The sequence below is a fragment of the Camelus dromedarius genome, chromosome 14 (assembly GCF_036321535.1).
Source record: "Camelus dromedarius isolate mCamDro1 chromosome 14, mCamDro1.pat, whole genome shotgun sequence".
In the NCBI taxonomy this organism is placed as follows: domain Eukaryota; kingdom Metazoa; phylum Chordata; class Mammalia; order Artiodactyla; family Camelidae; genus Camelus; species Camelus dromedarius.
The window spans coordinates 58843119-58868388 of NC_087449.1; the positions used below are offsets into that span (position 1 = coordinate 58843119).

Below are 25270 nucleotides of genomic sequence, written 5' to 3' on the forward strand. Positions count from 1 at the left end.
TGGCTGTTTTGAGTTCATATGCACTGTAAGTATAAAATACACACTGAATCTGGAGGAGAATTTTTTAAAAGAATGTGAAATATATCACTAGTATTTTTATATTGGTTAGTTACTGAAATAATACATGGGATATAATGGGTTTAATAAATATATTATTCAAATCCATTTCACCTTTTTAAAACTGTTTCTTAATGTGGTCCTTAGAAAACTTACTGTAACAAGGGAAAACAAATCTGACTCCACATTGGATCTGTTTCTTCTACTTAAACCTTTGTATTCTGTTGCTTTTGCTACAAGTTAATTACTAAATGGATGTTGCCTACAAGCTTAAATTATACATAATGGTTCATCTCTGGGAACCCTGCCTCCCAGAAAATGAGTGTTAAGCTGAAATACCTTTGTGTAGCTTGCAGGCTACCTCCTGACCAGGCGTACCTGAGAATGACTGCAGGCAGGAAGAAATTAGCACATGCCCTCTAGAGGCTGACTGGAACCAGGAAATACTTGACCTTACTCCCACTCCTTTTAGTACAAAGGGAGCCTGAAGTCTAGCTCAGGCAAGATGGTTCTGTGGGACACTAGTCCACCTTCTTCTTGGTCTGCTGGCTTTCTGAATAAAGTCACTATTCCTTGTCCCAACAACTTGTCCCTTGACTTACTGGCCTGCCATGCAGTGAGCGGTGTGACCTTGGACTTGGTAACATTACAATTAAATATATGACTCGAATTATATTTCAATAGGAGAATGCCGGTCTAGACCTTCTGTTTTATAGGTAAGCACACTGAGGGCAGAGAGAGGTAGACCTTCGCCTAGATTCACACCATAAGTCAGTGGCAGTGCCAAGACTGGCACCCAGGCCTTCCAAATCCACACCAGGTTTCTTTGCACAGCATTGGTGTTCCTTCCTGCAACACACACACACACACAGTCACGCCTGTAGCCATCCCCACTCTGGAGATCTGCACCCAAGCCACGCACACCATCCACACAGACCCTGATTGGAAGCTGTGTTCCTGTCCCTCGTTATATTTCTGCACAGGTGTTAGCAATATGTACAGTTAATCAAGCTCATAAGACAATCACGGATTTCAGTTGTGTGGACAACGGCACAGCAGAGCTGCTGATATCAGTGTGGAAAGCCCAGGCTTCTCACACTCCCCATCAACAGATTCCTCAGTCGTTGTGTCCTAGGAAAATGTCATTCTGCATCTGGCCCCCTGTCTCCCAGCAGAGGGCTCTGAGTGCAGGCAGTCAGGGAGCTGTCTACATCCAGGAGTCCTTGGCTGCGAAGGGAGGCTTCACTCCACACTTCACTACCATCCTCTCCCCCTTCCTCCCTCCTTCCCTTGCCTTGGCTACTCTTTCCCCCACAAACTGCTGCTTCTTAGGCTCGCGGTCTAGATCCTTCCTTCACTCTAAGTCTTCCCCAACCACGTCCCAGTCCCCACCTCCTTTTCCAGTCCTATTTCCACCTCCATCCCCACCTCCATCCTCTTTCCCCACCTCCATCCCCACCCCCTTTTCCAGCCCTTTCCCCATGTCCATTCCCTTCCCCATCCCTATCTCCACTCCATCTCCACCCCCATGCACAGCTCAGTCCTCCTTTCTGTCCCCATCCCATTCCCTCCTCCAACCCTAACCTCATCTCCCTTCTTATCATCTGCCTCCCTGCTACCGTCGCTGACCAAGGTCAAAGCAAGCAGCCCCCTTAGGTCTCTGTGCCTGGGAGAGATCCCATAGCCCCAGGAGCAGCATCCAGTCAAAGGCAGATGGCCAGTGCAGTCATGGGCATTTAGAGTTCCCGGACAAGAATAATCGCACATTCAAAGTTGGGCTACAGAATGAGCGAGTATAAAGCAGAGCCACCTGGCTGTGATGTGCATGGCATATAATGGCAAAGAACCATCCATAAAGACCCCTGGACCTCCAGTTTCTCCCCTGCGCTTCTGCAACAGTAGCCAGTGGACTCACCAGAAGTGCCTCATTGCCGCGGGCTTTTAGAGTGGGTCTTCAGGTGGGTTCGTGTGAGAGCAGTGCTCTCCTGGGTGGTGGGGGGGTGCATACCATACACCTGAAATAACCCTCCCCAGGAGAAGAGACACTGAGCAGGCATGTTCAGCCTGGGCCAGGGAGAGATAATCGTAGTCGTAGTAGCAGTAAGAACCTTGACATGGGCACAGCTTCAGAATTTACAAACCGCTTGTGGACACATCACGGTACGTGGGTAACCCCAGCCCTGCACAGTAGGAAGAGTCCCCCATTGCTAGAAATTCACCATCACAGTCAAACAGAGGTCACTGCCATAGAGTTTCTCGGAATCCACTGCCCCTAAGTCAAGCCAGTGGACTTCCCACTTTATTTTTCACTTTTCCTGAAGCAGAGAGAATTGCTGCTAAAATTTTGATTTTTGTCCAGCATCTGGGAAGGCAAAGTGGCTTCGCATCTGACACAGCCACACACCACAGCATGCCCCGTTCCAGACCTTCAGGGGAGGCAGGAATCAAGATTATTTTAGGCTCAACGGTTACCCTATCAACACAGTGAGGCGGTGGCTGGGCGACCAGTTTTATGAAATTAACTCAAATATTGCCTGTCTTTCTCTTGAAAGCAGAACTTTGTTTCAGGCATCGTAACTTACTTTGCAGATAATATGATGGCTCCTGGCTCTGTAAGTCATCCTGTGGCCTTTGCAGTTTGGGGACACAAACTTGTTCTTATGTAAGCCCCAGCAGGCCCATGTCTAATTGTGTCAACTAGAGTTAAATTCTCTCCCCACCAACAGCCCCCAGGGAACCAGCTCAAACCGAGTCAGGCCAAGGTTCCGGTCCAGGCTTGGCTACAAACATCCCATGGGACCTTGGGCAAATCAATTGACCCACATGGCTATCAGTCTTCCTATCTATAAAATGGGTTCAATAAAACATATCCTGCCAAACTTCCAGCTCCTGGGATTTTGGGAGAAGGAGTAAATGAGAATATGGACATAAACCTTCTACAGGGATGGCACAGTGCTGTGCAAAGAGAAAAGAATTATTTATATGATGTCTTTGATTGCTCACACGTTTCCCTGAGCTGGGAGGGACATAGTGGGGAATTTCTTCTCCCTCCCAGGAGTGGCCACTGTCTGGAGGAAGGGACCATCTCTCTTATTCTTTAGGTACCACTCTAAAATGGTGCTTAGCACACACCTGCTCTGGGTGTCGTTTATCACAGGGCAGTAACCAATTAGATTTCGGGGAGGAGTGGGGGAGGGGAAAGACAAGTTCAAAATTATATTATTTGCAAAAATCCATTCTTTCCTCTCAGCATGCCTGCTCTATTGACTGCCTTCCTTTTCAATCAGCTCCTAATCATTACACCGTATTTAAAAAAAAGCAAGAAAACGACTCTCTTAATATATAAGCGTTCATGAATATAAATACCCCTCCAGGTTCCCTATTTTAATTTCTTTCTTTCCATTTTTTTTTTTTTTTGGTCCTCACAACTCAGTATCTTTCCTGTCCTCTCCACCAGTCTTTCTGCTTCTTGAAGATGCTGCTCAAAAGAGTATCTTCTCCAGAAGCCGTCTCTGCTCCATTTGCAGTGAGCTGCCCAAGGTTCCTTCTTCTCCTTGCTCACCTCCCTCTGTGCTCTGGACATACTAGTCCTTCTGCTGGTTAACTCTGCTTCATCCTTCAGGACTGGCCTTAGATGTTGCCTCCTCCATGCAGCCTTCCAGAACTTAGCCAGACTGGGTTAAAGCTTATCCTCTGGATTCCTGGAGCTATCCTGTTCTTGTCATACTCATGGGTGCTTGTCATTCTGTCCTGGGCCCATGTCTATTTCTTTCCTAGGCTCCCTGTGTGTGCTCCCTGAGGCCAGAGCTTCGTTCGTCTTTAACCGAACCTCAGAGCCAGTGCAAGCAAGCCTGCCACCCAGGGATTCAATTTCAATTCCTGTTTACTTTCTTCTTTCCTTCACTTCTCCTAATACAGGCAAGCACACAGCCCATTTTGTGGAAGGGCTCCCACGAGACCCTGCAATCCTTTGGGCCTTGCCTCCACCTCTAGCCTTGGCTTGACTCTCCCCCCAACACCATGCTCCAAACATTTTTTGGTCTGTAAACACCCTAAGCTCATTTCAACCCCAGGGCCTTTGCAACAGTGGCTTCCTTTGCCTGAAGTCCTTCACTCAGCTATTTGCATGGTTGGGTCCTGCTTCTTTTTCAAGTCGCAGCTCAAATGTCACCTCCCAGTCTAAGTGAGGTTCCCCTTCTATTCGCTGTCACAGCACTTTGTTATTTCTTAATAGAGCTCATCATAATGTACAGTGATTTCATATTATTGGTTTGAATACTTGTCTTTTTATTCCAAAAACCCCCTTGAGAATGTAAACACCACAAGGACAGGACCTGACACATGAGGATCTGCTCAATAAACTTTTGCCAGATGAATGAGTTGGGAGGAGGGACTTCAGTGTCCTGCCTCGCATCCCTGCCCAACTTGGAAGGGCTGAAATCTCAGGCATCTCTCCCCCAGGAGAAGCCTGAGGAGGCAAGAGCCCATCAGCAGGAGGGGGATTCCAGCAGGAAAAAGAAGGAAAAAGCACAACTCTTTTTGGTTTATGGGAAAATTAAATATTGAACTGAGTAGTAACGGCAGCCAAGGGGGAAAAAAAACTGACAAAAAGCCCCCAAATGGAGCCGCCATCAGTGACAGAAGAGATAAACACAGCGTCTGTACTTATATGAGCTGCTGTGGGGCCCTTTTATGTGGCAGCTGCTCAGCCAAGTCACAACCCCCAACCTTGTAACTGGGTGGGAGCCCATGTGCTGATGCGCCAGCGGGGAGGTGGGAATCTGAGGTCTAGGTCACTGTCAGCGTGGGTGACCAGTGCTCAGACCCTCCCTGCCTCCAGATGGGGGCCTTTCTGAGTGGAGCGGGGTCACAAGGGTACCCAGCGGCTGCAGGCATAATCGGCCCACCCCGCCTTCCACTCCATGGAGAGCTGGCTGGCAGCACCCGTTCACCTGCCTCGCCCCTCCCCTGCCAGCTGTTGTGCTTTCAAAGTGGTGGAAGATAAAATTAACAACCCCAACTGGAGGCTCTGGCTGGCTGCTCTGGGGGAGCAGGGAGTGCTGGCGGGGTGCAGCATGGGAGGCGCTGAATCGCTGAGGCTGGGCAGACACTGCTGATGGAGAAATAAAACCCTTCACCTGCATGCGTGTGCGCGCACACACACACACACACACACACACACACACAAAGGGGTAGCAGGACCTGAATTTGCATTCTAGTGCTATTTTGTACACTGTGACTTTAACCTGGAGGTTCTCAAAGCGTGTTCCCCAGCCCAGCAGTCTTACCTGGGAACTGGTTAGGAAGGTAAATTCTTGAGCCCAATTCCAGACCTTCGGAATCAGGAATCTAGGGGTGGGGGTGAGGAGGGAGTGGGCAGCTGGGATCCAGCCACCTGTGTTTTAAGGAGCCCTCCAGGAGATTCTAATGCAAATTCAGTGTTTGAATTACTGCTTTGATGTTTGTAAGCTTCAGTCTGCTCATCTGTAAATCAGGGACAACAAAACCCACTCCACGGTGGTGTTACGTGAACTAAGAATTCTGCCGGTGGTGGGTGCGCGGTAAACAGTGGTGAAAATTCTTACTGACTGGGAGGCCAAGGCTCGGGGAGTCAGAGAACCTCAGCCAGGGTTCTCCCGGCCTTAGCAGGTAGGGTGTAGGTAGAACTCCCCAGAGGCTCTCTGCTTCCATGCCTTGATTGCGTCAAAGGATCTCAGATCCCCAAACTACTCCCCCCCACCCCCGCAACTGAAGCAACTTTCTGCTTGTGCCTTGATTGACTGCTTGGCGATTTTCCCAGTTTTCTGATTGGCCTCCTAGGCCGCCAGTCCCCAGGTGGGCCCTCCCCACATCTGGGGTTTCCTGGCTGGAAGCAGGCCGTTCTGTAACTGCCGTGTGTGCCGGCCTCAGTCCTGCCACGCCATTGCAGTTTATGTGGCAATAGAGCGAATGTGCTCAGGCCCACGGTAGGTGCCATTTCCGCAGAGATGAAATCTATGGGGTGTGACACGCATCCATTTTAAATAGCAGCAAGGCTGGCTATTTGGGGGATGTTTTCAGTGTACCCAGAGGGATAGATTACACACACGGGCGATTTCAACATGTGCCATATTTGTCTCTTTATGATAGAAGCCTCTGGAAGCCCGCAGAAGTATGGGGAGGCCCTGGTAAATGGGGAGGCACCTTGGAGCTCTGGCCAGTGGCAGTGACACTCAGCTCAAATTCAACTTCAAGCTCAGACTAGTCTATAACCGGCCCCTCCCCCAGCCCCTGAGAACCATGGGTTGGAGCTCAGAGATTCTGGATGGATCCCATGCCCTGTTCCCCAACCCTGGTCTGAAGACCTCTGTCCCTTCCAGCAGAACTGTGTTCCCCTAGCCCCTCCACCCCCCTGGGGCACCTGGCTCCCTGGTCGCAGGCCTTCTGCTCACAGGCAATGTGTCCCTTAGGCAGTTGCTAGTTTCCTGACTGGTGCCTGTGGGTCTTGTGAGGACTGAGGTACGTGGCTGGGGACACTCCTGACAACCTCCCAGCAGGACAGCGCCCCTCATGCCCCCAGCTCAAAACTCTCCCTTCCAGGGGCAGGTTTCCCCAGGGCTCTGCCGCCAGAGTCTTTCCTGTACTTGCAGCATCTGAGGATTGATGTCCTGAGTCAGAGGGCAGGTAAATCATTCTCGCTGCTTGCTTCTCATAAAGTCATTCCCAGGGGAGGTGAGGGGGGTGGGGAGGAGAAGGGGGCACTTTGAGGAAAGAGGATTGTATATTTTTTTCCATCCTGACATTTTGCTATGGAAATTTTTCAAACCTATCAAAAAGCTCAAACCACCGTACAAAGAATGCTCCGGTACCAGTCACCCAGTGGCGGCGAGAACGTTTGACTCTACTGGCTTTATCACACATCTCTTGGGATGTGCCTTTCAGTAAAGAGTGGGGTGAAGCAGAACCAGACTCATTCTAACGGGATCCAACCCCTGGCCAGGGTGGAGGGGCTTGATTTGGGGGTGCTAGACAGGTTTCAGAGGTCCAGCCCCCCCGCCCTGGCCTCTCTCCCCAGCCTTCTCTTGGCCCCATAGCCTGAGGCTTTGGCCACCTGTCTCATCCCTGACTCTCTAACCTCATCCCTTACCAGGTCCATTCTGGCCTCAGTTTTGTCATCTGTCAAATGGGCATCACAACAGTCCCTGTCTCCTAGGGCTCATGTTTGTGACGTGCTTTGCAGGATACCTGATACAGGTAAGTCCCTGTACCCACTGGCCATCAGATTTGTCAGCATTAACCTCCATCACTGGCCTGAACACTGTAAAATGGGAATGATCACAATCGCTCTCTCACCGGCTGGCATGAGAATTAAACTAGGGAAAGCTCAGAAAGAACTTGGTACGATGCCTGGCAGAATAAGTACTCAATCAGTGTTAGCTCTCGTTATTAAGATTATTTGGTGTGAAGATTATCACTCCGAGGGAGTGAGTGAGGGAATCCTGCCTCCTCATGTACAGTTGGGGAGACTCGGTCCAGGGCTGCACTGCAGGCGGGCAGCAGAGACAGGAGTGCTGACTCCCAGGCCAACTCAACTTGGAACATGGTCCTATTCCATTTCCCCTTCTGTATGTGAGGCAGTGGGATTGCTTCCATCTCCCCGAGAGTGTATGCAGGCAGCAGACACTCTTCTAGGGACTGGCTCATTGCCTCCCACAGCCGCCTGGTCCCTGCTCTGCCGGCTCTTGATACAGCTCTGTTAACACCTGTGCCGTCAGCCTCGTGCCTGCTCCTTAAATCACTGGGCCCGAGGCACTGCAGTTCCCACGGCCACATATCACTTGTAATTCAGGGGCCTGTCCCAGGGCGGGGAAGTTTACCTTCTGCCAGAGACACTACATTCAGCTCCCAGTGGTTAAGGGATAAAGCATCGCCCGGACCTAACACTTGTCACGGTTTAATGCTGGACCTGCAGGCCCGCTCTGGTGGGGCCCCGAGGCTGGAGCCGAGAAGGGTGGGTAGTAGGTGGAGAGAGGCAACCCTGGAGCAAGAGGAGAGCCCTGGTCTGTGAGATACAGAAGGTCCAGTTTGCTGGTGAGAGCCTTGTGAGGAACAGAGCCACCTGCCAGGACAACTCCAGGGAGCAGATGAATCTCTGCAACTTGGCTCAGGAGGGTCCGATGGGCCATTCTGGGAGAGGCTGTAAAGGAGCTCCTCAGTCAGGTGGTCTCGACTTGAAAACAAGCTCTGCCACTCCCTCGCTGTGTGACTTTGGGTGAGTTACTTAACCTCTCTGGGCTTCAGATTCCTCATTCATTAAAATGGGAGTAATAGAAGTACCTACCTTCTAGAGTTGTGAGGATTAAATCAGTTAATATATTTAAAGTGCTTGGAGCAATGTTTGGCTCCCTGTAACTGCAAAAATCACTGCTAATGTAGTATGTCCAGGCTGTCCCATATTAAAACGAATCTCTCTCGATCCTTCTTCCAGAGCAGGCACACGGTAGGGGCTCATAAGTGTTGGCTGAATCAAGGGCTTGTAAGTATGAGGAATGAAGGAGCAAATGATCTGTCTGTTTCCCTTTGAGAGGGGCTGGTGACGTCAGCTCTGAGGCCCTAGGGACAAGATGCAGAGAACAGTGCCTGCTGCTAGACTAAGCCGTCTGCTCCTTCCAGCCACAATCACGGGTCAGAGGGGTTAGGCAGCTTTCCAAATCACATCCTTTGTGCGGATGCGCTTCGAAGGCCTTGTCTCCATCCCCAGCTCAGGGCTTCAGGTCCCCACGGAGGGAGAGCAGCAATCAGAGAATGTTCGGGTTCCTCTCTAGCCTTCCCTTTATGAGCAGACTCAGTTTTCTCTGCTGTAAAATGGGGACGCTGATCTTGCTGACTTTCCAGATGGCTGGAAGGAGCAGCTGATGGTTCAGCCTTAATATTCCAGGTGTCATCACTATTGAGAGGAGATTTGTGTCTGACCAAGGCCCAGATGGCCTCCTATTGTCCTACATTCAGAGAGAAGTGATGTCCTTCCGTCTTCCTGGCAGCCTTGTGTAGTGGGAAAATCAGGGACTCTGGCTCCCAGCAGACCTGAGCTAAAACCCCAGCCCACTCACTGCTGTGAGATATTGAGCAAGTTCCTTGCCCTCTCTGAGCAGTCTGTACTTTGCTCCTGTCACTGAGGCAACACAGGGCCTGCCGAGGGGAGGGTAGACTGCAGGGAGGACTAGTGGGCTCATGGAATGTGCTGGGTCTGTGGCTGAGCATGCAGTGGGCTGCAGTCAAGGGCACTCCTCCTTTGCAGGGCTGTGTTCAGAGTGGCAGGGATGGAGGATTCTAGAAGCCTATCCAGGAGGTGGTCAGCAGGCTCTGGCCTTTGAGGCTGAAGCTGGGAAGTGACCGTCCTTGATAGATGACCCAGTTAGCTCCAAAGTACTCCTCCGGGCCCCAAACCCATCTGTACGGCTCCTCTCTGAATGGGCTCTCAGCCGGTGACCTCAGCCGGCTGAGGGCCCACGGGCAGGCAGGTGGGCAGAGTGAGCATCCTTCCTCCAGGTCCCTGGCCAGGTCCAGGCACTTAAGATAGCAGTGCTCAGTCCCCGAACAGGCTTTATGTCTGTCTTTTGGAAGACACTGGCCACTCTGGCCTCAGTCCTCTGGGCTGCAGCCCACCTCTGGCAGCCAAGCCCAGCCAGCTGTCTCAGGCTCCCCACTGCCCATCCAGCTCCCCTGTCAGAGGTCCTGAGGACTGCAGCCTTGGCCTTGGCCTCTTCACTGCAGTAATTCCAGCAGCCCATTTTCTACCATAATCGTCTGCTGACTGAGATCACGTGGATTCACTGGTACCTTCTCAGGGGAACATCACCATCCAGTGCCAGGTCCTGCCATGTCCTCCACATCTGCTCCCATTCTTCCAGTTGGCCCCCATGTCCTGTGGCTTCTGTCTGGAAATGCCTCACGTGTCCAGCCTCTCCTGCCCAAGCCCTGGGCTGGCCCTTTCTGACTCTCCCCTCCTAACTGCCTGCCCTGCCAACAGACCCAGCCAGCAGGCCAGGCTATGTAAGCACCATCTTATTTACTCCCCACAGCAGCCCTAGGAAGTAGGAATCTTCATTACCCCCAGTTTCCAGATGAGGAAACTGAGGCTTGACAAAGAAAATTCACAGCAAGACTGCAGAGGAGGTGGGACTGGACTCAGGGCTGCTGGTTCCACTCTTTCCTGATCTGTACCAGTGCCTAGGATGGGAGACCAGTGTTGTCACTGCCTAGCTTAGAGTGCTCCCACTGGGCTGACGTCATTTCCTGCAACTCTGAACCTATTTCCTGGCCCCACGGGCATTTCCAGGGTGAAAGTTAGGGCAAAATGCATGAGAAGTAAGAACATCTACCGTCTTCAGGAGTGCTCCCTGTGAGTTTGGGACACAAGCCTTTACATTTCATGCCTCAACAGGAGAGGAGCTACTGTCACCCCATTTAGCAGATAGGAAAACTGAGGCTCAAGGAGATTAACTAGCCTGCCTGTGTAGCATAATGGTTAGGCCTCTGACCACTTCTTCTGGAGCCAGCCTGCCTGGGTTTGAATCTCAGTTCTATCCTTGCTGGACCTGTGCCCTTGGGTAACTTTTTTAACCTCTCCATTTTCATACCTGTAAAACAGGGAAAGTAACTGGAGACCCTACGTTAGAGGGCTGTCCTGACAATTAAAGGCTGTTAACAGATGTCAAGCAGAGCTGTGCCTGGTGCATAATAAATGCCCAATAAACATTTCCAGCTTTTATTACTAGTCGTTGCAGAGCTGGGTTTAAAATTCATGAAAGAATACAAGGCCCATACTCTTTTAACAACCCGTCGACTCTCTAAGGAAGGAAAAGCTGTTTCTAGTCAACCTCCTAAAGAGAGGGGTAGTTCTTCAACTGGGGGCTAGCAGCTCTCTCCTGTTCCCACTTTGGGGGACCCTGGGCATCAGCTGTCACTCACCCGGGGTAGGTGGGAAGCAGGAGGGGGAGGGGAGAGGGTTTGGAGGCGCCCAGATATTTCCTGGGAGGACAAGAACACCCAGGCTTGGTCCTTAGGACCCTGGGGGCTCCTGAGGGGGGAGGTGGAAGTTTGCACCCTCTCCCCCTCGGCACCCTGGGACACCCCTGCAGCTCTGGCCAGGACCCCAATCCGCCCACGCCTCTCCCGACAGCAGTCCGTGCTCCCTGCAGCCTGTGACCACTGCAGTCGCCTGGGGCCAGTTCTTGTAATTAGCTCAAGCCCAGCGGGTGGCTCATCTCTCCAGCTCCGAGATGAGGGAATGAGCTGATCATTTCTCACCCAGCAGGCAACCTGGGGTACGGAGAGGGCTGCATCCCAGCTACCCTGCCTCAGGACCCCCAGGGAGCCTCAGGCCAGCCGTCTCCCTTCACTGACTAACGTGCCTCCCCCTCATATACATTGGCTGCTTCTGCGGAGAGACACCCATCCCCCCACAGCCGTCCTGCCACCCAGGCAGGCGTCCTCACCGGGGATTCTACGGCTTTCCCACTGGCACCCTTCAGAGAGGCAAGGCTGTGTTTCTCCTGCTCTGCTCAGGCCTAGGGGAGCAGCAGCAGGCCTTTGAGGGGCGCAGGGTCTGCCCTCGGCACTCAGAGTTCCCCATCCTACTTGGAGCCCTAGACATTTCTCCTGCCCAAGTCAAGAGAGGCCTTCGACACTCCAATTATTGGTCCTGGGGATGTGCCCCTTTTTTAGAGAGAGGCACTGGGCAAGGAGTCCAGAGAGTCGACTTCAAGAATCCAGCCTTACTGTTTTCTGCAGTGGCTGCACTTATTTCCAGAAAACTGAAAATAAAACTACCATATGCCCCAGCAATTCCACTCCTGGGTATACATCCGAAAAAAACCAAACCACTAATTTGAAAAGATACGTGCACCCCAATGTTCGGAGCAGCATTACTTACAACTGCCAAGATATAGAAGCAACCTCAGTGTCCATCAACAGATGACTGGATAAAGAAAATGTGGTATATATACACACACACACACACTAGGGAATACTACTCAGCCATGAAAAAGAATGAATCTTTGCCATTTGCAGCAAGATGGATGGATTTGGAGGGCATTATGCTAAGTGAAATAAGTCAGACAGAGAAAGCCAAATACTGTATGATATCGCTTATGTGTGGAATCTAAAAAACACAACAAACTAGGGAATATAACAAAAAAGAAGCAGACTCACAGATGGACAAACTAGTGGTTACCAGTGGGAAGAAGGAAGGGGGAGGGGCAAGGTAAGGGTAAGGGGATTAAGAGGTAAACTCTTAGGTGTAAATAAACTACAAGGATGTATTATACAACAGAGGGAACATAGCCAATGTTTTATAATAACTATATGTGGAATATAACCTTTAAGAAAAGAATCTGTTCTTAGAAAGCAGAGCTCCAGATCTCTCCAGAAATCCTAGGTTCTGGTGTGGCCTCTTGGAACTTGGCGCAGCCTCCATCACCCCCAACCTCCCCAGCATGCCTGCCGCCCTCACCAGCCCCAGCGTAAGTTTCTTCTAATGGGGAAGCTTGAGGAACTGGCCAAAGGAGGACGTCCTGTGAACCTGTTGCCCAAAGTCACACAGCAAGGAACCACCAGACTCAGACTGGAGACAGACACATAGATCAACAGAATAAAATCAAGTCCAGAAATGAGCCCACACATTTATAGTTAACTGATTCTCAACAAGGATTCCAAGACAATTCCACAGGGAAAGAAGAGTCTGTTTACAAGATGGTGCTGGGACAACAGGATATCCACGTGCAAATGATAAAGGTGGGCTTTCCTTCACACCATGTGCAGAAATTGACTCAAAATAAGGCATAAACCTAAATGTAAGAGTTAAAACTATAAAAACTCTTAGAAGAAACACATAGGAGAAAATTGTGACCGTGGCTTAGGCAAAGCCTCCTTAGATAGGACACCAAAAGCACAAACCACAAAAGGAAAAAATATATAAATTGGACTTCATCAAAATGAAAAGATTTTGTCCTTCAAAGGACACCATCAAGAAAGTCACAAAATGGGGGGAAATACATGCAAAATTTGCACCTGATAAGGCTCTGGTATCTAGAATAAAGAACTCTTACAAATCAATGATAAAAAGACAAATAACCCAGTTGCAAATGAACAAAGGATCTGAAGGTCTTTCTCCAAAGAATATAACTAAATGGCCAATAAACACATGCAGAGATGCTCAACATCATTAGCCAGGAGAGAAATGCCAATCCAAACCACGATGAGATACCACTTCACATCCACCAGGATGGCTATCATTGAAAAGACAGGTAACAACAAACATTGGTGAGAATGTGAAAAAACTGGAACCCTCATATGCTGCTGGTGGAAATGTAGAATGGTGCAGCTGCTTTAGAAAGGTCTAGAAGTTCCTGAAAAGGTTAAACATAGAGTTACCATTTGACCCAGCAATTCCCACTCCTAGTTATATACCCAAGAGAATTGAAACTACACGTTCACCCAAAAACCATGTACGTGAACATTCCTAGCAGCATTATTCATCATAGCCCCAAAGGGAAACAACCAGACGTCCACCAATTGGTGAATGGATAAACCGAATGCTGTACATCACACAATGGAAGACTATTCAGCAATAAAAAGGAAGGAAGTACTGATCCAGGCTCTAGAACAGATGGACCTTGAAAACATTATATTGAGTGAAAGAATGTTATATGGTCTCACTTATGTGCAATATCTGGGCAAATCCATTGAGACAGGAAGTAGCTTAGTGGGAGCCTAAGACTGGAGGGAGGGGGCATGGGTTGGGGAGTAACAGCTAATGGGTACAGGGTTTCTTTGGGGGGTGATGAAAATGTTCTAAAATCGGTTGTACAGCTAAAAGCCATTGAACAACTCTGGGGAGATGCTAAAAACCATTGACTTGTATACTTTAAATGAGTTATATCTCAATAAAATTAAAAAAAGACACAAAGGAATAAAAGTACCAGAGGCACTGAATACAAATTCAGTAAAATATAGTGGGGGAAAAAAGAGAGAGACAAGCTATGCAAAGTTCATTAATAACTGTTCTCCGGGGTGGGAGCTGTGTGCCCCCGGCTCCAGGTTTGGAAAGCATATAGTGTGTTTTGGTGCCATTGTGGCCTCAAGTTGCATAATTCTACCTTTATCCGCCAACCTTACTTGGAAGCCTTTGGAAGAGACACAGGGATCCCGAGACAGACCATTTTATTCATGCTTATCAATACTCTGTGACTTCTAGGAGAGCAGCATGGTTAAGCGCATAGGATGCGTTTCTCCCTGCTCTCCCCCTAGCTGGCTGGGTGGTCAGGGTGAGGGGTGTAGCCTCTCAGCATCTCCATCTGTCAAAAGGGAAGTGGTAGTACCCGCCTTCCAGAGCTCTGGGGACTGCTCAGTAAGTTAATTTATGAAAAGCGTAGCACAGGGCCTGGCCCAGGAGTAAGCACACAATGAACGGTGACTCGCGTGGTCAGGAGCCGAGAGCGTGGGCTTTGGAGTCAGACAGTGAATCTTGCTCTGCTACCTCCTGGCTCAGTTACATGGGTTGAATTGTGTCCCCAGAAAAGCTATGTTGATGTCCCCCAGTACCTGTGAGTGGGACCTTATTTGGAAATAGGGTTTTGGCAGATGTAACCAAGTTAAAATGAGGTCACACTGGATCAGGGTCTTGTGTCCTTACAAGAAGAGGGAAATCAGGACACAGAGACACAGACCCACAGACGGAGAACGCCACGTGAGGATGGAGGCAGAGGTGGGAGGGATGCGCCTACAAGCCAAGGAAAGCCGGAGATGGCTGGCAACCAACAGAAGCTGGAATTCTTCCCTAGAGCTTTTACGTGGAGTCTAGCCCTGCCAACACCTTGATTTTGGACTTGCAGCCTCCAGAATGGTGACAGAATACCTTCCTGTTGCTTTAAGCCACCCACGTTTGTGATCATTGGTTATGGGCCGCCCTGGGGATTGAGCATAGACCCAGGCTTTGCTTCTGCATTGGCACCGTGAGCTGTCTCCCTTGATGGGACACGTCCTCAGCACCTAGAACTGTGCTTGGCACCGGGGAGATGCTGAGTAAGCCGTCGATGAATCAGTTGCATGGAGGCATGAAATCCACACAGTTCGGGCCCCACCTTCTTGGATTGTCACCTTCTCGGAGAGGCCTTGCTGCCCGCTCTGTTTCCAACAGCCCTACGTCCCTCTGCTTTGCTTGACTGCCCTCTGACATAGCACAGGTCCCCGCTGTCTCCTTGCTCCTGTCTGTCTCCCTTCCTGCACTGTCCACTCCACGAGGACTTGGAATTTCATCTGTCCAATTGCTGAGGCTGAGTTCCCATGCACACGACAATAAATACTCGGTAAGTAAACGAATGAAGAATGAATGGTGGAAAGGGATAAACTGGGAGTTCGAGATTTGCAGATACACATTGCTGTATATAAAATATACAACAAGCTGCTTCTGTACAGCACAGGGAACTGCACTCAATTATCTTGTAGTAACTTGTGATGAAAAAGAATATGAAGATGAATATATGTATGTATATGTGTGACTGAAACAGCATGCTGTACACCGGAAATTGACACAACATTGTAAACTGACTATACTTCAATTAAAAAAAAATGAATGAATGAATGAATGAGATTTAGAATGCCCATCATATAGATGGCCAAGTCACATTCTAATGTATTTTAATTAAAAAAAAAGACATTCTGATACTGTTTTTACCTGAAATGAAGTTCAGTGCTGGATTGTCCACATCACAAGTAGACGCTAACCTGGATTTGGACTCAGGTCGGCTGGACTCCAAGTCCAGTGCTCTGTTCAGAGGTTTTGAGTAGTGAGGGGGCCCTGGGTAGCAGAGGATGGGAGAACCACTCACGGGCACTGGGGCACAGCGATGGAGAAGTGGGGAGACCAGATGGATGTGTTCCTCCCTCCCAAGAATCTTATAGGCACCTCCTACCCCCCGCAAAGGCACAACAGTCCCACTGGCCATCTAAATTTTTGAAAGTCAAGTGCTCCTCCTTAGGACTCAGTCGCAGCTCCCTCCATTTGTACTCCCCCACCCCGCCCTCATGCCTGCTTGACATTTGCGTGACTAACAGCTGTTGTACCAGAGGTTGGGATGTTTCCCTTGGGAGTTCAGAGCTGCTGTTAGGAGCACCAGCTTTGGTCTCAGGCAGAACTGGTGGGACCCCCTCAGCTCTGTAACTCACGTGGGTGAGCCCCTTAAACCCTCAGAGCCTCCGTTTCCTCATCTGTCAAATGGGGATGACAACGCATACCTCGGGAGGCTCTCATGAGGGTCACAGGATTAACTGTGGGTTGAATACTCAGCACACGGTGCTGGGCGCATAGCCCAAGCTGGATGGAAAGCAGCCTTGATTGAAAGGTGCCCTTGGTGGCCACGCTGCAGGGTGAGGGTGGCCGAGAAACCCCAGTGCCTTGGTCTTCTGGCAGAATCAGAACAGCCTCTTTTGGCTTCCACGAGTGGGGGTGTCTAGGCCTCACGTTTAATTGATTGTAACATCGCAGCCTGAACACGCTTCCCGCATCACCAGCACCCCCAAGAAAAGCCTCCGTGATCCTTCTGTGACTGTGTATAACGCGTTCCCGGGGCCCAGCACGCAACTTTCAAATTGGCTTACAATTTATCTGCAGCTCGGATAAAAACATTTTAATGACTGTGTGAGGCACAAACCCTCGGTGGCACCCACGGGGCTCCCAAATGTCTTTCCCCACCACATAGCAGGGATGTTACAGGCGTGAAATTACAGCCGCTCTTGCATTTTGATCTCCACCCGGAGGCCTCGGGAAACTGCGCGTTAGAAGGCGCGGATGCAGGCTCGGTGCTGGCAGGCGGGGGTGCCCGGCCCTCCCTGGACCTGCTCTGTGCTTTTGATGCACGTGGGGGCCTGGGCGCTGCCCAGCTCCTCAGACACCCCTCTCCCTGCTGTCCTGGGAAGCTTCCCTTTGACCCTCAAATGGGACAGAGGCAGCCTTGCCCCACTGTTGGCTGCCACGGTCTCTAGGGTCTCTTGTGGCACAAAGGAGACCCCAGCTTTCAGTGACCTCCACTTGCCTGGAGGGAGGGTCCCTGTGTGTGCCTGTATGTGACAAGAAAGTGTCTATGCAATGCCATAGACAGGCCAAAACAATGAGTAGACTTTAAGTTTTGAAACCTCCTTTGGAATATATTTAAAGGAGACAGTCCTGGAGGTTGGTGGGAGGGAGTGGGGGACAATTTTTAAACTTTCTGATTGTGCTTGATTCTCAGTTGACACAATTACTATTTGTGTGAGAGATACCATTGATGGATCTGGGGCTCAGAATATTGCCTGGCACATAATAGGTGCTCAGTTGATATATGATGAATAAACAATCAAGGACATGTCTCTCATTGGACTGGGAGCCCCTTGATGGAGCAAACTGGTTCATTCTGTGCCGGGTTCCCTGGTGTGACCAGCCCAGGGCCGGGCACGGAGAACACGCCTTATCCACGCATTACAGGAGCCGTTCAGTGGGCAAAAGGCTGCAAGAGGGGAGGTTTTCCCGACATAGCCGCCGCCGGGCCCGGGCCCGGGCCCATCCCCCAGGGTGCCAAGACACACTGCACGCTGCAACTGCAGGAATCATTGTCCCTCTGGAGGTCTGGCCTTTAGAGGTTTTCAGTTTCCCCAGAAGCAGTGACTTTCCACGGGGCCTCTGTGCTTTCACTGATTGCCTGAGTACAGCAAGCTTTGTTTCCCTGATAAATATTATTTGATAAGAGAATCAGGGAACACAGAGCCCGGAGCCAAAGCAAGTTCCAGGAGTGGCAAGGCCGTCAGTGCTGGCAGGGGCTTCTGAGACCCTTAGAGGAAATCTTTGTTTTATAAATGGGGAAACCGGGGCTGGGTGGGGGACACAGCCAACGGGAGACAGGCACTAGTATTATTACCCCCATTTTACAGATGTAGAAATGGAGGCCTAGACACACGTTCGGAACCCAGGAACCCTGACATCCAGTCCAGCACACTTTCTAACTTGTCGTCTGATGCTTCAGCGTCTCAGAAAAGGCCTTGGGAGGCAAAGGGAAGGGATGTTCTCTCTGCAGTAGATGTGCAGGACCACTGAGGTGCTGTCTCAACCCCCTTGGAGGCTCCTGGATTGTCCTCCCTCCCAGGGGAGTGCCCACCCCCACTGCACTTTGCCATAGGTATTTCTAGGAACGTGGCTTCTGGCTTCTGCCTGGGAAAGGTGCCTACACAGCTCAGTACCTCCCTCTTCGTGACATCACCGGGTCACAGAGCCTAGAGCTCGGAGGTCCATGAATGATCCACTAGGCCTGCATCCCACCCCCATCTTACAGAAGGGAAAACTGAGGCGCAGAGGCTGCTGCAGGCTGCTGCCCCTTGGGAAGTCTCAGTGCCCCTTTAGTACCCCATTCATTCCACTCAACGTGTTGGAGCCCCTTCAAAGTGCCCGGTCCTGAGGCTCCAGGGATGAGGTACAGCCCTGCCTTCATGAAGTCAGGGTGTCTGTGCTGGTAGGGGGAGGGGTTCTGGAGAGGACATCCTTAGTGGCAAGGCCACACAGGTCACACACGCATGCAAATAGTGTCAGTTGGCCCGACCCGCCTCCTGAACCTCGGGGGCAAGTGTGGGAAAGAAGAGGGTCCACTCTCAGTCCAGCAGGCATCTTGGCGGGTGGTTCCCAGGACATTCCCTCTGTGCACGCGGATATGCACGCGCACACACACAGTGACACCAGTGCCCAGGGCCCCGCACTCACCCATGACGTTCAGGAAGATGTTGCCTGATGCCAGGACCACTTTCTCCCTCGTGGCGCGGTCATAGATGCCCACGTGGCACTCGTAGGGACCATTGTCGGAGATGCGGACCTCGGGCAGCCTGAGGGGAGGCAGAGGAGCAGGATGAGGGCTCATCGTCTGGGGCCAGAGGGCACAGCGCTGCAGGACACCAGCCTCAAAGCCCCACCATTCAGCTTTCTGTCCACAACGCTCCACACGTGCGGTGCTGGGCGGAGGAGCAAAATTTATAGAACACCAACTGTATGCCAGGCCCTGGCTCGGCGCCCCGGAGGATGAAAGTGTGGGCTGTGTGTTTAGCTGGAGTTAAATCGGTGCTCCTCTCGGAACTTTCTGCAGGGTCTACAGGGTCAGACCACGCTGAAGTGAGTTGGTTTGTTGTTCTCTCTCCCTCTCCCCATGGAAATGACATCAAGTCAGAGAGAGCCGAGTTCAAATCCTACCCCTGCTGTTGATACACTGTGTGACCTTGTATAAGCCATGCCGTGTCTCTCTCTGGGCCTCCATTTCTTATCTAAAATATGGGGCTGATGCTTCGCAGGACTGCAGTCAGGATTAAATGCGACGATGGTACCGCAAAGCCTCTGTAAGGAGGATCGTCACATGCAAAAGCGTGACGGACAGTTACCTGTTGTTCCTGCGTCCTGTGATGCCCTGTAAGGGAGGGGATTCCTAGCAAGTGAGATCTGGACACTTTGAAGGGGAAGAGCCTTGACCTGCAGTTAAAAAGCTCTGTTGCTCCTGCGTCAGGGAAATCTGTGTGTCCTGCAGCAAGTTCCAGCCTTCTCTGGGCTTAACCATGCAGCCGAAGGGGAGCGTATTCTGACCACAACTTAAAGAAAGTGGAGTCTCAGAAGTTCTCATGCCGCAGCAGAAAACAGGGAGAAAAGTTTACAGTCATAGAACCCTAGTGAATGCCCAAGCTCAGTGCTCTCCCCATCAAACTGGCCCGGCGGCAGTCTTGGAGAGCTGGTGGGGGAATGGGGTTAATTAAGACCACGCCTCGGGGGGTGTGTCCCAGCTCTGTGGCTGAGAGGGGAGGTTCTTTCGATTCTGATCTTCTTTCCCACCCCCTCATCGGCACATCTCCCTCCGCTCAGCTAAGCCTCTCTCTCCCATCTGTTTCTGCTGAGCAATCCAACCTCAGTTCCACTGCTTTCTCCTCTCATTTCGCTGTCCCCAGCCCCCATCTTTGTCTTCCAGCTCCTTCTTCCTATGACTCACTGTCCCCCGCTCCCCCATTCCCCCCATCCCTACCCCCTACACACACCTGGGCTTCCGGCCCCCTTCCCATCCTCTGGTCTCCTTGAGAAAAGGCGGCCCACCTAACAGCTCCTCCTTCCCTCCCACCAGCCAGCCCACATTAGCATAAACAAACACCTTCATTTCCATAGAATACACAGGGCGGGGCGTTGACATCTGGTCTACTGACTGTCTCGCGAGGACTTGAAGAGCAGGGAGCTTTCCATCAGGGAAACTTTGTGGGTAAGATGCTGCCTCCCGTCTCTATCTCGGAAGACAGAGCGCGTTGACAGCAGAAACAGCAGGGAACTGTCTCCCCTCTGGGAAATATTTTGTTTGTAACTCAACTAGACTGAAAAAATAGCCTCTCTCTTGGGCGGGGTTGCTGAGTGACAGTCACCTAAAGTGACATGTTTAGGTGACACTCATAGGTGTCTGTTCTAGAGGCAACCTGCTTAAATGGCTTGTGTAGGGTGACATCCTCAGGTGACACCTCTGTAAAGAAGCAGGCTCCGGGGACACGTGGAGCTGGCAGCTACCCAGGTGATGTGATAAGATAATAACAACATGGTTGACACAGGTGGAAACGTGCAGGTAACCGCCACACAGGTGATCTACACAGAAGATGTGTTTCTGTGATAGCGACACAGGTGACGTGTTGAGGCAATCACTACGCTCATGTTCAGGTGACAGTAACATAAGCAATATGTTTGGGTGACACATGGAGGGGATACAGCACGGGTGGTCCAGAGGACAGTTCAGGGGACATCTGGACTGGGGCTTTAGAAGGATGCAGCTTCTCACTTAGGAGTATTTCTGCAGCCTGGGATGTTTCTTCTGCTGGTTCCTTGGCTCCACAAATGGTCCTGCCCTCCACCATGGGTCCATGTCACTCTTTGGGCACCTTCCTTGATCTCTCCTGTTTCTCTACTCCCCAAACACAGTGAGTGACCAAGTCCTGGGTGTTCTACATCTTAAATATACCCTGAACTATCCTCTCCCCTGCATCTCCGCTGCCAGCACCTTTTCTCACCTGGAAAACGGGCGGAGATGGTAGCTGGTCTCTCTGCCCCAGCTAATCTCCCTCCTGATCCTTCTCCAGGTAGAACTCAGATCTCTTCAAATGCAAATGGGATTAGTGGCACTCTCCTACCTAATCCCTTCAAAGGCTTCTCTCTGCTCTTAAAATAAAGACCAGGATCCTAATCTAGGCCAACAAGGCTCAGCCCAGTTGGTTCCTGACACATCTCAGGTCTTCCAGCTCCAGTGGAGTTCTTTCTGTTCCTCCCGTGTGCCAAGGTCCTTTTGTAAAAACACACTTTTAATTTTGAAATTATTTTGGATTTACAGAAGTTGCACAGGGTCTAGAGCTCCCAAACCGCCTCACCCAGTGTCCCCCACTGTTAACTCTTCCATGACCACAGTACAGTTGTCAGACTAAGGACCGACATTAACACATCACTATTAACTCAACTCCAGACTTTACCTGTTTTTCCAACTAATGTCCTTTATCTGTTCCCGAATCCCATCCAGGATCCCCCATAGGTGACACTCATGGGTGCATGTAGCCAAGTTTCTTTTCTGACTCAGCACTTTGGCTCACAATAGTTCGTTTTCCTGAGAATGCTGCATTTTATTCCCCTGGCTACATCCTTCGAGTTATAAAGGTCACTTGGAAAGTGACCCCCTGGACTAGGAGGCTGTGGTAGATCGATCACATTGATGGCCTGGATTAAGAGCCTCCCTATATCTTGCAAAGTGCCTTTATAGTTCCTCTCAGCGAAGAGGTGGAGTCAATTTCCCCGTTCTTGGCCTTATCACTTGCTTTGATAAGTACGTGGTGGAAATAATGGTGTCCAAATTCCAAGCTTAAGTCTCAAAGGAATCTCTCTCTCTCTCTCTGCCTCTGCCCTGAGGACAAGCCTCTGATCGAGGCTGAGAGCACGTGGAAGGAGAGAAAGGGTCAGAAACTAACCAAATGGCCCCCCTGATGCTAAAGCTGTTTGTTTGCTGATTCATTCTGACTTAAAATTCTTGCAACTTGTTTTTCTTTCTGACAAACCCTCATCTCTGCTTCACTTGCTCAACTGCTTTTGTGCCAAACAGCCCCCAAGCCTTCCCATGACACTCTCCGCTCTCTATACGTTCTTTACCCCGAATAGCTTACACTTTAACCCAGAAGCTGTATTCTAGAGAGGTGGTCGTGGGCAGACAGCCTCAGAAGAATGAACAGACCTTCCTCCAGAGTTTCTCTGTGCCACAAGGTGGATTCACCAAGACTAAGAAGAATACAGCACCCCAGAAAATGCCCTGATTGTTGCTGCCTTCTGTTCCATCTGGTTTTTCTATAAAACCTCAGGACACTAACCTCAAGATGGATTCACAGTCTCTAAGGCATTAGCCTGCTAGACTTTCTTTTGCCTAGCAAAGCAATAAAGCTATTCTTTTCTTATTTTCCCCAAACTCTGCTTCCAAGTCCCAGTTTGGCTATTGGGGTACAGAGGCTGGTTTTTCAGCAACAGGAGGTCCCAGCTGGTCCAGCCAAGGCCACACTTGGGAGTGAGCCTAGCCAACCCCTAGCCTTGAGGGTGATAATACATGGTTGCTGCTTTAAACCATTTAGGTTTGGGATGGCTTGTTATGCAGCAATAGCTAACTGATACAGCAGGTCTCCATGTGCCTCTCCTTGCAGTACTTGTCTGAATTGCAATTTAATGACAAAGTCTGTGGCTCGTGAACGTCCTCCTCCCCTCACCACACACAGTAACATCCATGGAGGCAGGGTCTGCAGCTGGCTGGCTTACCAGTGTATCCCAGGGTCTTGCATAGTGTTTGCCAACATGGCAAGTACTCCATCAATATTTATTAAATGGGTGGATGGCGAGACCTTCCCGGTGGCTGTTATGAGGATAGAGAACCCTGTCTCCCTCTGCAGCAAACTGTGCAGCCCCTCTCCACCCAAGGCAGCTTCTAGTTCTGCCTGAAGATCCAACATCTTCCAGTCACAGCTTTGATTTGGACCAATCCGCCTCTTCTCAGCACCTCATCTGATCTTGAGCCTTTAGAGTTATCCTTCTAAAGTGGATTAAGTGGCCCCGAGTCCCCCTTTCTCCAGATTGGAGTGGCATTGATCTGCATGCTGGCTAGAAGGCCTTCTGCAGATCGCAGGGCCCCGAAGGGCCTGGGGTGAGGAGACCTACTCTCATCAGCCATGGACTGCGATCAATAAACTATTAATAATGACAAATGTTTCTGGCGAGTTCAGTGTAATGTGGTTTAGCAGTTGGAGTTTACCAACACTGACAGTGGTTCTTAGGGGTGACCAATTTTGTTTTTGAAATGCTGGGCATGGAGATAGCGAGGGGCCCCATGCTGTCTGTCCCCGTGGCCCTTGTGGTTCATGTGAGGCCAGGCAAGGGCTGGTTGCCGAGGCTTCTGCCAGGCCTGGGGCCAGGACTGTAGGCTGTCCACATCCAGCATATGGATTAAGGCCTACTTTGTGCCATGCCCTGTGCTGAGCATTAGTGGTGGGAGACAGTGTGGACACAGAGATGCCAAGGATTCATCTCCTGCCTCTGTGCCTTTACCCAGGCTGTTACCTCTGCTTGGATCACTCTTTGTTTCTTACCTACATTGCAAACCTCTAGCCATCTCTTAAAGCCTGGCGGTTGAGTCTCACTTTCCCCATTTATGATCCCTCCCCATCAGACAGTTGAGAAGATTACATGGGATAATTCAAGGGCTTAGCTCAGAGCTGGTGTGACATGAGCATCCAACAGACTAGAATCACTAGATAAATAGTGGTCCGTAGGTTCTACATTCAGATGCTGCCTCTGCCAGGTAGGCTGCGCTGACTGCCTGTTCCCTGTGCAGACAGAGTTGCTCTCCACCTCCCCAGGTCTGCGTCTGACTGGGAGCACCTGCCTACCCATATCATGCCACATTGGTACCCATCTGTCTTCCCTCTCAGGGAAGCATATGAGCTTCTTGAAGGGGAGCCTGGCCACGTGGTGGGTTCTCAGGGAATATCCACTGTATGAATGAGGGCAACAGAAAGGCTTTTTATCAATGTCCTTGAGGAGGCTGGCGGTGCCAGGCATATAGTTCATTTTGAACTGAGATAAGGCCGCAATGTATAGTGGCAGTGGGCCAGTGTGTCCAATACTTCCTTCCTCCTACTGCAGTGAGCACCTTGGTGGGGCTGGCACGGGACCCTGGACTGGAACCCTGACCCAAAACACCACATCTACCGAGGCTTGGAGTAAGGCACCCTGGGTTCTAGTCTGGGCTCTGCACCTGAATGGCTGCATGAAGTTGGACAAAGTCCTTTGGCTTCTCTGAGCTTTGGTTTCTCCATCTGATAAATGGGTATTATAATACCTGCCTCGTGGGGATTACAACCTTTTGGGGAAGAGCTGATATTTATAGAGATTTACAATGAGAGGCATTGTGCTAAGCATTTTACCCCATCTCACTGGATCCTCGACACGACCCTGTTATAATGCAATATATAAAAGATGCTCTAATATGTATCATCTAGCAATAATAATATTATTATCCCCATTGTATAGATGAGGAAACTGAGGCACCTAAAAAGAGGGAACGCAATGTGGTCATGGAGTGAGTAGATGGGTGCTGTGATTTGAAACCAAGCCCAGCAGATGTCACAGCCTGGGAACTGTTTCTGGAACCCATTCCTCCACCCCACACTGCCCCTCTGATCTTCTTTTACCAGCAAATTCATTTGAGCTCCTTGGGACCAGCATTTGCCTCCACTGTTCTTGGGTGTATTTCTATTGTGAGCCTCGCTGTCTCTCCAGGTAATGAGAACCATCTGCTTCCTCCCTGCTGGGAGAAACAGGATGGTCTTTTATTTTCCTAAATTCCTTTCTTCCCAGCTTCTAGTGGGCCTCCTAATTCTGGTGGAGGGAGTTTGCTGAGCAAGTCGTATTCACACTCTCCACACCTGACACGACTATCCAGCCTCTGAACGTCTTTCCTTTCGTGACTTTGCCTTTCCACTGGGAAGAGTCCTAGATTCTCATAGGCTTGAGATCGGGGACTTGGAGCAGAGGGCGGGGCTGGGAGGAAACAGGAAATGGATCTTTGAGTTACTCTTCTGGTACTGTTGGTGAATCAGATGATCCAGTCAGTGACTTTTGCTGAGAACT

General features: G+C 50.5%; 1 protein-coding gene across 1 annotated transcript in view; it reads right to left on the reverse strand.

Moving 5' to 3' along the window:
- IGSF21 (immunoglobin superfamily member 21) overlaps nucleotides 1–25270 on the reverse strand; it is a 234731-nt gene that overhangs the window by 16616 nt on the left and 192845 nt on the right. Inside the window, exon 4 of the mRNA XM_031464194.2 lies at nucleotides 18821–18939. Coding sequence (XP_031320054.2) covers nucleotides 18821–18939 — 119 coding nt within the window. The remainder of the gene's footprint in view (nucleotides 1–18820; nucleotides 18940–25270) is intronic.